This window comes from Pseudorca crassidens, chromosome 1 (genome assembly GCF_039906515.1).
Source record: "Pseudorca crassidens isolate mPseCra1 chromosome 1, mPseCra1.hap1, whole genome shotgun sequence".
In the NCBI taxonomy this organism is placed as follows: domain Eukaryota; kingdom Metazoa; phylum Chordata; class Mammalia; order Artiodactyla; family Delphinidae; genus Pseudorca; species Pseudorca crassidens.
The window spans coordinates 144,470,744-144,482,797 of NC_090296.1; the positions used below are offsets into that span (position 1 = coordinate 144,470,744).

The 12,054-nt window shown below is 46.2% G+C and overlaps 1 protein-coding gene across 1 annotated transcript in view; it reads left to right on the forward strand.

The window, feature by feature from the left end:
• ABHD2 (abhydrolase domain containing 2, acylglycerol lipase) overlaps positions 1-11,854 on the forward strand; it is a 110,020-nt gene extending 98,166 nt beyond the window's left edge. Inside the window, exons 8-10 of the mRNA XM_067696458.1 lie at positions 2,134-2,203; positions 3,692-3,776; positions 5,955-11,854. Coding sequence (XP_067552559.1) covers positions 2,134-2,203; positions 3,692-3,776; positions 5,955-6,151 — 352 coding nt within the window. The 3' untranslated portion in view covers positions 6,152-11,854. The remainder of the gene's footprint in view (positions 1-2,133; positions 2,204-3,691; positions 3,777-5,954) is intronic.
• Positions 11,855-12,054: the final 200 nt, after the last annotated feature.

A 12,054-nucleotide genomic window follows, 5' to 3' on the forward strand; every position in this document is an offset into this window, starting at 1 on the left:
GGGTATGCGTGCCCTAGTTGTCCACAGTCCTCAACACCGGTCAGGGATCAGATGTCACATAAACTGCATGTGGCATTGGAGTAAAAGGAGAAGGAAAATATTTCTTGTACCTGCCTATGTCTCTATCAAAAGTAGAAAAACCAAAAATAGACCGAGAGAGCTGTGTGTTACAAGAAAAATGGACAGAGCCTCTTCCTTTAGGGGCGTAAAGACTCTCCTCTGAGTGTAATATGCAAAGCCCGCCCACTTCACTTGGTTGCCCTTTCCCTACCGCCCCTCCAGGCCTCTCCAGGCACCTGAGGTCACCACACTGACAGTGTCCTCTTTCCTGGCACCGGTAGTTTCTGACTGAGGTTAGCATTAGCTGGAAGAGGTAAAGTTAATCTCTGACCTCATCGTTCTCTTGAAAAAGTCATCCTTTTTATTTAGAGATCACTTGATACCTTCAGGTGTGGCCTAAAGCAAGCTAGTGTTCATCCAATAGATAGGCACATATTGACCTAAGAGTATGAGATCTGTATTTACCTTCCTTATGGGATTTTAGTAGCCTTCTTACACCAGTTAACTTTGAAATATGCCCATGAACAGTTACTCAAAGGAAATGGAAATTGGGAAATTGCTGGCACGTTCAGAAGGTGAGAATGAATTATACCCAGCCTCACTTACGATGGGGTGTGCAACTTTACTGTGGTGCAGACACTACACTAATGAGAAAAAGAAAACAAAGTTACTTAAATTTCATTCATCTTCTAAATCTTTTTAAGCCCAAAAGAGAGTGTTCTTCAACTCTTCCTAAAACTCTTCCTTTTTTTTTTTTGCGTTATGCGGGCCTCTCACTGTTGTGGCCTCTCCCGTTGCGGAGCACAGGCTCCGGACGCGCAGGCTCAGCGGCCATGGCTCACGGGCCCAGCCGCTCCGCGGCATGTGGGATCTTCCCAGACCGGGGCACGAACCCGCGTTCTCTGCATCGGCAGGCGGACCCTCAACCACTGCGCCACCAGGGAAGCCCTCTTCCTTTTTTAATAGTGCTAGATAGTAGCAGTTTTCATGATCATAACCAGTTTGGGCAGCCTCCTCATCAACCTGCCACCAGTAATACTGGAGGACGAGAGTGCCTTCCTGGCCCACTGAGACCTCAGAGGGGCTGATTTCACGGAGACAAATGTCCTAGAGATGATTTCTGCACTCGGCCTCCTCCCTGTCAAGTTTGGCCCAAATAGTCCAACCTGAGGGTCCTTCGCCGGCAGAGATGTCTAAGGAGCCTGGGAGTGGAAGAGATCTACAGCTACAGGGGAGCCGAGATACCCTGAAGACCCCAGTCAGGACAAAAAACTCCTACTATTCACAAACCAGAGGCCTTAATCTGTGTCAGAATGAAATGAGGTTTCCAGAGATCCTCTGACCTGGGGTTGACTCTGTCTCCTGGTGTCAGAGCTCCAGGCTGAATCGTGCCAGCCTCTCAGAGCACAGGGCAGGGCAAAGCTGCAGGACCTGCCTGCTGAAGCACCGAAGGGTTTGTCAATGTCAGTGTGTCTCTGACTACTGCTCCATGGAGGACAGAGTCGGTAACTTTGAATCCCTGTCTCATTTCTATTATCCAGTACATATTTCATTCCAGTTCACAGTGGTCCAGATCACTCTGCCCGGAAGAATTCTGTTGAAAACAAAGTTCTAGTAAATGTCTTCGAATTGCAGTTTCTTAGTGTCTACAGTGACATCTGGTTTTATGCTGCCTCAAAAAGATGTAACATCCGCTAATAATTACTACAGATAACACTTACTGAGTAATTACTCTGGGCCAGTCACTGTGCTAATAAAATGTCACTTTAATGTCATAAATCTCACAGTGCCGTTAAAGAAGCTCCTGTCGCTAGCTCCATTTTACAGAAGAGAAGCTCAGAGAGGTTAAACCCTTTGCCTAAGGTCCATAGTCAGTAAGTGACAGAGCCAGGATTTGAAGCCAGATGCCAAAGCTGGGTGCTCTTAACCCCTAACTCTGGTGCCTGTGTATATTCTACTGATATGATGAGCTAGTGTGGGAACTGGCACAGTAATAAAATCAATTCAGCATTCTAATCTTATTTCAAGTGTTGTTTTGTCTTTTTCCTTTGTGTGTGTGTGTGTGTGTCCCAGGAAGTTTCATGGCTATAACTCCCTGAAGGAATATTACGAGGAAGAAAGCTGCATGAGGTACCTGCACAGGGTGAGTGACCACGTCAACTCAGGAAACAGCATCTCAGAATTAGTATCACCCCACCCAGCTCCACCCGTGATATAACAAGCATCCCTCCTAAGCTTCCCTGGTGGAAGCTCTCCCAGCATCTGGCTCCAACTGCTCTAGTTGTTGACTTGGGTTTATTACTGAACCAAACTCTGCTCCTCTGTGACCTCCATATAATATCCCAGAGCTGCCCCTTAGTGTGGTGAAAGCCCTTAAAATCACTACCGCACCCATTTTTTTCTTAGTCTTCCTTTGACTGTATAATCCTGCCTGGTTCCTATACCATGGTTCCTCCCAGGGAGTCCATGTAGATTTCTTATAATCCTAGACCCTGTTTTGGTCATCGTGTATTTTGTTGGTATGGTGCCTAGGACTGAACTCAAAATTCCTGCCATGATCTGGCAAGCACAGAGTGAAATAGATGCATTTCTGTATCAGAATGATAGAGGAGCATGTGTTTTGTCGAAGTAGACTGGTTTATATTAATGCAGGTGTGAGCAGCTACAATAAACTTTGTATTAAATTAAGCTTGTGGCCAATCATAACCCCCATGTTTTTTACCTGAACCACCACCAAATCAGTCTCTCCCCTTCTGTCTTTGAACAATAGCCCTTTCTACTCAAACACAGGACTTCCCATTTATCCCTATCAATGTTCACCTGTTGTTTGGTCCACCACTCCCCCAGCTTAAGCATACCATTGTGAATGGCAGTTCTGCCTTCGTGTCATATCGGCCACCCCTCCTACTTTAGCGTCATCATCCAGGCTTTTCATGTCTTCATTTAAGCCATTACAGAAACGTGAAGCTGTCCAGAGCCAGTGTCAGAGGCCTCCGGGTGAGGCAACCAGTCATTATGTTCCTGGGCATGGCTGTTCAGTAATGTCTGAGCACCCCCATCAGCACCACCTCTGCTAAAATGAAAAAGAACGCTTACTGGCTGTTTTGATAAATGGATGTTGAATGCAAAGCTGCCAAGAGCTTCCCGATATCCACCAGCCTGCACCTGTTTTCAACCTTCAGATTCTTTTAGAAAGCCTCCTTTTTCTGGAGTGGAGCACACTCCTTTTTTCCTCCCCACCATATAAATTGAATGAATATGTACATAACTCTGTAAAGTCATTTTTCGGAAAGGTATGGCTAATATGAGACACTGTGCGGACGATCAGAAATATTTTGCCAGTGAGTATTGTAGAGTCTTTACCCGTGCTCCATCAGAGCACGTGGGTCACCTAGGACACCGAGCTTGGCTCCTGCACATGCCTGCCAGGGCTGTGATCACAGCAGCAGTTATCATTCCTGCCACCACCAGGAAATACGAGGTGTCCTGAGTCCACATGTTCAGGAAACTGAGCACTGACCCTCTTCCCTTTGCTTCAAAGACATATCCGGTAGTGTATTTGAGCCTTGGATCAACGGGGTCTAAAAAAAGAGAACTGATCATTTAATTCTGCTTTATTTTCTTGTTTCAGATTTATGTACCTCTCATGTTGGTGAATGCAGCCGATGACCCCTTGGTGCATGAAAGTCTTCTAACCATTCCAAAATCTCTTTCAGGTCAGTGTTTCTTGCTGCTGCTCCCTCAACCGCTCAGCAAATTGCCACAGTATGTCACCTTCATCATGCTGTCATATCCTGGCGATCAGGGTATCTCTTGGCAGTGTTCTTATTTATTCTAGCCTGATAGTTCTGGGGCTGTGATGGAGCCTGGGTAGAGCCTTTTCATGTTCTCTCCTGGTGCAAGAGACAGGATCATCATTTATATCCATAGCCAAGAGGTTCGGGGAGTCCCCTGGTGTTCTGTGAAATTATGGCCTCAGGGATTTGGGTCCATTAAGTCTGAGAGTTTGACTTAAAGAGATATTTAGACTTAAAATTTGACCTGAAAAGCAAAACAAAAAAGCCAGTTTTGCTACCTCTTGTGACAGACAGCCTCCCCATCTGCTTTGAGGATAAAAATATAAGCAACTGAAAAAGCAAAGAAGGTTGTTCATGAGAATGTTATCTTGCCCCAGGCTTGCACGGCCTCACAGCATGCTAGGTAGGAGCTACGGGAGAAACTAGAAAGAGGGTAACGGAAGGAAACACTTGGGTCACAATCTAAAGTTACTTTGCATTGTACCTAATCTCCCTTCCCAGTCCTCTGTAATTGCATTTCCTCTTGTAAATACCATATGTTAACCAGGGGGAAAAGGGGTACTTCTGATTCTCTCATGACCCCAAGTTAAAGAGTAGATAACATAGCAAGCAGATAAAGGACCCACGCCCAGACAGAGCTCCGTTCTCCGCTCAGAGTGAATGCGTGTGTCGCAGGTGCATTATGTGATAAAAAGCTATGTGTCAACCGTCTATCAGACCACAGGCTCCCTACACAAAAGCAGCCACGTGGGCTGCAGTGAGAGGAAGCAGCCATGCTGGTTTCCTTCTGCATATCTAAAGTAACATCCATAGCAGTAATGCTGTCACACAGAAACTTAGAAAATAGCAGCCGAAAGGGAAGAATAAAGGGGGTCAGACAAGAAAAGAGCCCTTGCAGAGCCAGAAATGTGAGTGCCAGGAAGCTCCTCAGAGGCCTGGAGCAGCCAGCAAGGGACCCGTTGTCACTTATCCCCCTGGGAAGAGAGATGCTCCCTGTGGTACCTGACTGTACCTGGCTGCCCATTTTGCACATATCTTCGGTAATGGCTTTACCAGCCCATGCGGGACTAACTTAAACGTGGACTCATAAAGTCAAGCTCCAGGTTAATAATTCTCAAATGGCCGTTTAGCACGTGCCATTGAGAGCTTGGCCGTCTTTTAACGCAGCTTTATGTTTTAGCCTTGAAAAATAAAGTTCTGTAATGAAAAATCATTGACTCCATTGAATTCATCTGGTTCTCTAGTAAATAAGAGTGTTAAGTGTTATGAGTCCCTCCTCAAAGTCTGGTCCCCACCAGTAGCATCGGCATCGCCCAGGAGCTTGTCAGAAACACAGAATCTGGGGACTTCCCTGGTGGCGAAGTGGTTAAGACTCTGTGCTCCCAATGCAGGGGGCCCAGGTTCCATCCCTGGTCGGGGAACTAGATCCTGCACACTGCAACTGAGAGCCTGCATGCCACAACTAAAGATCCCACATGCCGCAACTAAGATCCAGTGCAGCCAAATAAATAAATAAATATCTTTTTAAAAAAGGAAATGCAGGATCTCAGCTCCTTCCCCAGGCCTATTAAAGCTGAATCTGCATTTTAAGGCAGTCTCCCAGGTGATTTGGATACACGAAGTTGGGAGGTACTTGGCTGTACAATCAAGTCAGCTGGGGAGTTTTAGCAACACCAGCACCTGGGTCCTCCCTCTCTCACCTACCACCCCCCAACTCCACCCCACCCCTCCCCTCAAATCAGAATCTCATTGGTCTGGATGCAACATAGGGATCATAAAAAAAACCCAGGTGATTCTAATATGCAGCCAAGTTTGAGAACCACTTAGAGTTTTAAGGATCTCCTAAGGCGGTACCCATTCTGCTCCAAAGCCAAGCTGCTATTCCAAAACTTGCTAGATCCCACCATGTTGCCTGCCCCACCAAATCTCCCTCCCGCTTTGGTGAATGAGGCAGAGGGAGTAGAAATCAGATGTCCACTTAGGTGACACCTTCGCCTGTGGAGAAAGCCTGGGCCGCCCTGGTCAGCTCACTTTTGCACCTCCTGCCCTGGAGCTGGTCAGAGAACAGTGACTCACTCAGCTGCCTTTCTCCTACAGAGAAACGGGAGAACGTCATGTTTGTGCTGCCCCTGCACGGGGGCCACCTGGGCTTCTTTGAGGGGTCCGTGCTGTTCCCCGAGCCCCTGACATGGATGGATAAGCTGGTGGTGGAGTACGCCAATGCCATTTGCCAGTGGGAACGCAACAAGTCGCAGTGCTCTGACACGGAACAGGTGGAGGCCGACCTGGAGTGAGGCAGCCCCCGGACTCTGGTGTGCACCAGCTGCCCTGGTCACCGGCTGTTTCAGGTCTCCCATCTCCCTCAGTGACCTGGATCTGACCTCACACCATCAACGGAGACCACCCACTAGACACACCTGACTTGAAGTAGGTGGCCGTCCCTGGGAGCTCCAGGCTATTTTTGTGCTTAGTTACTGGTTTTCTCCACTGCATTGTTAGCCATGGTGACAAGCAACGGGGTTTTCACCCTCCTGTCCGATGTCAGCATCTGATTGCTTTCAAGCCAATTACATCTAGTTTCCCTATTAAAAATGTGTCTGAACAGCAGTTTTGCTTTGCCAATCAGAAGGCTTTTCCCCAAGAGCAGTGAAGGATGTATGTTATTTTGTGGTGGTGTATGTGTCCTGACGTAGACCCTAAAAAGAGCCAATGCTGTAGATGCAGCTCAGCTTGGGAGCCGGGGACCCTGGGCCTCCCAGGCCAAGACTGTAGCCTCCTACGTGGCAAAGAAAATTCCCTTGACTCACAAACCAAGTTTCTCCCTCACTGTCCTCTAAGACAGTTTTCCCACAGGTTGCTGCTGATGAGAGTTACCTGGGACGCTTGTTACAAATTCAGCCTCCCGGGTCCCTCCCCTTGGAGAAGCTGTTTCAGTGGGTCTGGGAAGGGGCCTGGGGATTCTAATTTTTGACAAGTGCCCCAGGTGATTCTCCTCACCAGGCAAATTTGAGAAGCACGGTTGTGCAGAGCCTTTAAATTAGAAACATCTCGGTAGTTTGTGTTGTTGAAATTCGTAGTCAGAGGTATCTCTTAGTTCCCAGGAGCCTCCAAAGCTGCAAGGCCTGTCGTGTACGGCTGCCCTGGTGCGATCGCTATGTGATGTCTCAGAAAGGGCTTGGGCTGGGGGTGAAGACTTCAGGCCATGCCTGACTCTGCCTCTCACTGTCTATATGACCCTGGAAAAGTCCCTTTGAACTTTTGTTTCTTCACCTGTAAAATGGGGGACTTGGGCCAGGTAGATTGCCGATATCACTACCAGTTCTGAAGTTCAATGACAAACTCAGTTTACTGAGGTTTGAGAGAACACCTCTCCAGGGGAGCCTGAGAGCTATTCTAAGCATGTAGACGTCATTTGCCTTTCCTTCTTTTTTTTTTATGTCCCTCATTTCATATAAAGAGGGGTTTTTTTTGGTGGTTTTTTTTTTAAACACTCAGTTATAATTTTATTTTTTTAACCCAGGTCTCTCTAACTCTGGCTTTTGATACCAAACAATTCAAAAGTTGGATCTGAGTTTGGAGAAATATCTTTCTAACTGAAGAGGGTGTGATTTTGAAACCAGATTTTGTAATGTAATAGCTCATATTTGTAGCATGTTGGACAGATCTTTCCAGAGTGTTATCTTCTCAAATGAAAAGTCACTCTACATTTCAAGTACTCCTTTCCTCCAATCCTGTGGTACTTGAATATCTAAAAACCCTGCACTTTGAAAAATCAGCAGTTGCTATCTGGAACTAAACAGAATTACAAGTGAAATGACCTATAGAGACTTTAAATAAATAAAAAAAATTTCCCGGCTTCCTCTCCTTTGCTATAGGACAGACAGGAATGTAAATAGTGGGTCTGTATGTGAATGTTTAAGGGGTAAAGGGAGCCACCTGAGGGCCTGGATGCAGACCCTCATGGCCGCAGGTGAATGTAGTTTGGGCATCGGTCCAAGTCATGTGACAGTAATGTCTGTAACCTGAAGAAGTTGTTTTCTGACAATCACCAGGTCATCCTAAATAATAACATCAAAAACAGCCGTATCTGAAGAGACTGAGACTTCTATGGTCTCGACTTTGCTTCGGTACAATTTCTCACACACACCAAATTCATCATTGTGACTTTCCCCCCAAGTTGTTACTTTTCAAGTGCTTTTCTTTTTCATGTTCTTTTAGTACAAATTGGCACTTTATCATCTACCCCTCAATTTCGAAGCTAGTCTCTCCCCTCTGTTACTTTTCCCTCCAACCAACAACCACAGATATAATCTAGAAGGTTCATGGTCATATATCCTGCTACAACCTTCATGTCTCAAGACCTTTTTTTGTGAAATTAGATGAACGAAGCAATAACTTAATGGGGTTGAATCACCATCCCAGGAAGCAAGAGGCTCCTTTTCATTTGCCTTAGGTCACATCTCTTGATCTATTCCGACAAAGCAGTGGCCAGGTACCAGCTCCATTCAGGAGGAGAAAACAGTCCTGTTGTCACACACTTGGCAGGGATGGGGGCAGAAGTCCTCGGAGCCTGGTGTGCACAGCAGTTCTGGTGGCCCACGGAGGAGAGGCAGGGCTCGGGGCACAGCCTTTGTTGCCACATAACCGGAATTTACCCCACGGGACTGTGGAGACCGCCTCCCAGCTGAAATCTTTTTAGTGTGTGCCTCTGAATGGCACTTACATTCCATTTTGGCTCACATGAAATCAACTGAAGGCCTCTGTTCAAGCTCCAGGCTCTCAGGCATGGAAATAAGAGTGTAACTGTGGCTATCTTACAGGAAAATTCTTGTTTGTCCCTGAATGAGAGCACAGAGGCATTGAATTTACAGAGATGCGAGCTCGCCTAATAAACAAGGGAGCAGCATTTTATATGTAGGTCAGCTTTTTCCTTCCTCCAGCTTTCCTTGCTTTTCCTTCGTTCCTGATGATAATGTGAGGGCTCTTCTTGCTACTGAGGTCCTCTTGGGCTAAAACAAGGCAGAATTTTCAAAGAGTATTTGAATATTATATTTTAAAATCAGGTTAAAAATACAATAAAGTCAGGTTAAGGATATAACTTGCGGAAACCTAGACAGTTCTATCGCAGGAAGAACATGTTAAAAACCAAGCAGGTTTTTAACAGTTCTCCGGGTTGTTCTCCCTGCCTCTAAACAGTTTGAAGACAGTGATGAAGATCCCAGTCAAGTCAGGATTATCTGACTTGAAAAAATGGTCTCAAGTCTCCTTGATGCATTTATGTTAATAGGGAGTTTAACAGACTTGAGGAAAACCTCTTACCTTCCCGCCCGTGAGTTTGCACCAGTGATTCCAGAGCAGAAGGGAGGCAGAAAGTTGTTTGTTGTCACTATATTCTTTGAACCTCCCCGCAACGTTTTATACATGAGAGTGGGAATATACCTGCAAGGGGAGCGTGCCTTTCTTGACGTGGTGTTAGGGAACCAGGGTTTGGGAGACTTGGATTCTTGTCCTGTCTCTAATTCACGTTGGATTGTGGGCAATCACTTCACCTCTCCGAGCTCCAATTACCTCATCTTAGACCATCTCTAAGTCTACTTAATCTACTTACATATCATTTGCCAGAACATTCCCGCTGGCCTTCTTACAGCCCTTGCAAGTGGAAACAGATAAGTCAAGACTTTGGGCTGATCTTGAGGGGACTTGGAGAGAGGGAGCTACTGCATTCAGCCTTTGCTGGTGAAGACCCTTGATTTTGCCCAAAGCCCTATGTCCCTGACTGGCTTCTCTTCAGAGCCTCCATTGTCATCTCAATATTCTTTCTGTACTGAGGGTGGTCTTATGACTGGGACAGGTGCTGACCGTTGGAACGAGGTGAATATCCCCATCCTTCTGTGTGACTCGGGCAAGCTTTGAGAGTTTCCAGGGCAGAAACCCTTCCTGCTCAGACTTTCATTCTAAAACTACAGTCTTCATTAAAGCTGAACTTTCTGGGTAGCTGAGCTTATATGCCTGGCATCTGAATGAGAGCTCTCTTTGTCACTGTGTGGCTTGAGATCCGTTTTGCCAGCTCCGGGGAAACAATACATGTGTTCTTGTTTGTGTTTGCCGGGCAAGCAGATGTCTGAGCTGTGAGAGGCTTTTCTTTTCCCGTGGCATTGCTTCTGACTTAGTGCTAAAGTGAAGATCACTGAAACATCACGTTGAGTTGAAAACTCAGGTCTTTGTCGTCTAAGGCAGGACAGGAGAGTTATTAAGAAGCATTTCACTGCAGCATCCGCTCACAATATCATCTGGAATGTTCTCATTGCCCAGAAAGCCTTAACTTGCCTCTAGAATATCCCCTGGTGGTACAACACTATTGTGGCTTTGGAATTCAAATTATTCTGCTGTAGAAGTCTGAAGCAAAGCTACAGCAAAACCAGAAAATGTCTCCATGTGGCCTGTACGCGCCTTATTACATTAGGTGCCCCCACCCCTTGACAATAAGAGCAATCCAGAACTGACCAAACACCTCATCTCTGACGCCTTTCTTCCTTCTTGGCCTCACTCTGTTGTTCAAATCCACTTTGGATGCTTCAAAAAACCATGAAAAGTGGCCTGCCTTTGGCATTTAGAGGCCAAGCAATTGGGAGAAAGGTTTTCTTCTCCCCCCTGTTATCAAAGCAGAGGGAAGTGCCCCCTCTTCATAAACTAGGATTGCTTTTGCCAAATTCTATTTGAAGGGGAACGGGCCCGTACTCGCAGTGAGAACTGGGATGCTATCCAAAGCTACAGCTGCTTCCTCTTGCCTGTGTCACTGCTGCAACCGCCTCGGATGCTGTAGCCCAGGCATCCCCCCGAAGTGGCCCTTGGAAGCAGCCATTCTCAGACCCCAGACGGTAGACAGCTGCCCCTTTTGAAGGAGTCAGCCCCCTACACACACCACGTTTTCTGAACCGTTTTTCCTAGCATGTATTGTGGGTAAAACATTCACCTATCTCTAATGAATAAGCTGAAGTTAATTTCCAACCAGTGAATTAAGTCCTTTAACTCGACTCCTGTCAGTTAGTAATAAAACCTATAACCTGCCGTCTCCCCGTTCTGGTCCCCATTAGCCAAGAAATCTATCGCCGTAAGCTGGGGACAGTCCACGTATAGCACCTGCAGAAATACCCTTCATCTCAATAGGCATTCTCCTTCCAGACCACCCACATGGAGCAGCCAACAGTCACGTAGAATAATTGCTGAGCCCTCAGTCCCAGCGCCAGCCACTCCCTCCCAGTGGGTGGACCGAGTTCCTGGGTGTGGGAGTTAGGTTTGGTTTGGTTTTTGTTTTGGCCTCTTTAGTTTTCCTAAAGCACAAGTCCATGTAGAATCCTGTCACCTCTCCACACCAGTTTCAGGTGATCTGGGTCTCTCCCACTGCCTCAGGAAGACCTTCACTGTACCTGAGCTTTTGACTTCTGCCACTGCAGCTGCCTTAGTGACACCAGGGGCTGGGGGCGTGGAGGGGGGAGCCAGTTTGCATCTCCCCCTTTCCTGGTTAGACTTCCATGAACCCCATTCTTCTGTTGGCAGATCTGCTTCCAGACTGATTTTTGAGAACCATCACTTTCACATTCCTAATTTTTGTTTGTTTTGTTTGATTTTTTTTTTTGGACTTTCTGAAACTTCAAATGCTGCCCTGAAAATAATGTATTTTTGAGTTTGTGTTCTGAAAGCCTCCGTGCTGGTGGATTGGGGGTGGGGGAGGCAGAATACAGGATCCTCCAGCACTGAGGTGTTTAAGATTTGCAACTAGCAATGCAATTTTTTCTAAATATGAGGATATTTACCTTTATTAAGAAATTATACTAAACAGTGGTGTCCTTGATCATTTTATGTTCTCATATTACTTTTGGTTCTGTTTTGATTCTGTGTGGTGGTAAACAAAGATCATTACAAACAAAAACTGTAATTTTGTTATCTTTGATTCAATGGAATTTCTTTACTTAAAAAAATAAAAGGCTAAAAATGTGGCGTGGCTGTGCGTCCTTTGTAGTGGAGATTTTCTATCTAAAAGGATTCTTCCTGTGTCTTCACCGAAGCATGAGCTTGAAAGAAATGGGCAAAACACCAAGTTCTCATCACAACTGATTTTAACCCAGCCTTGCAAATACCAAGGAAATGAGCAGCCCACAGGTGTCTTTACAAGCCCATCCTCTCCAGGAAGAAAGCC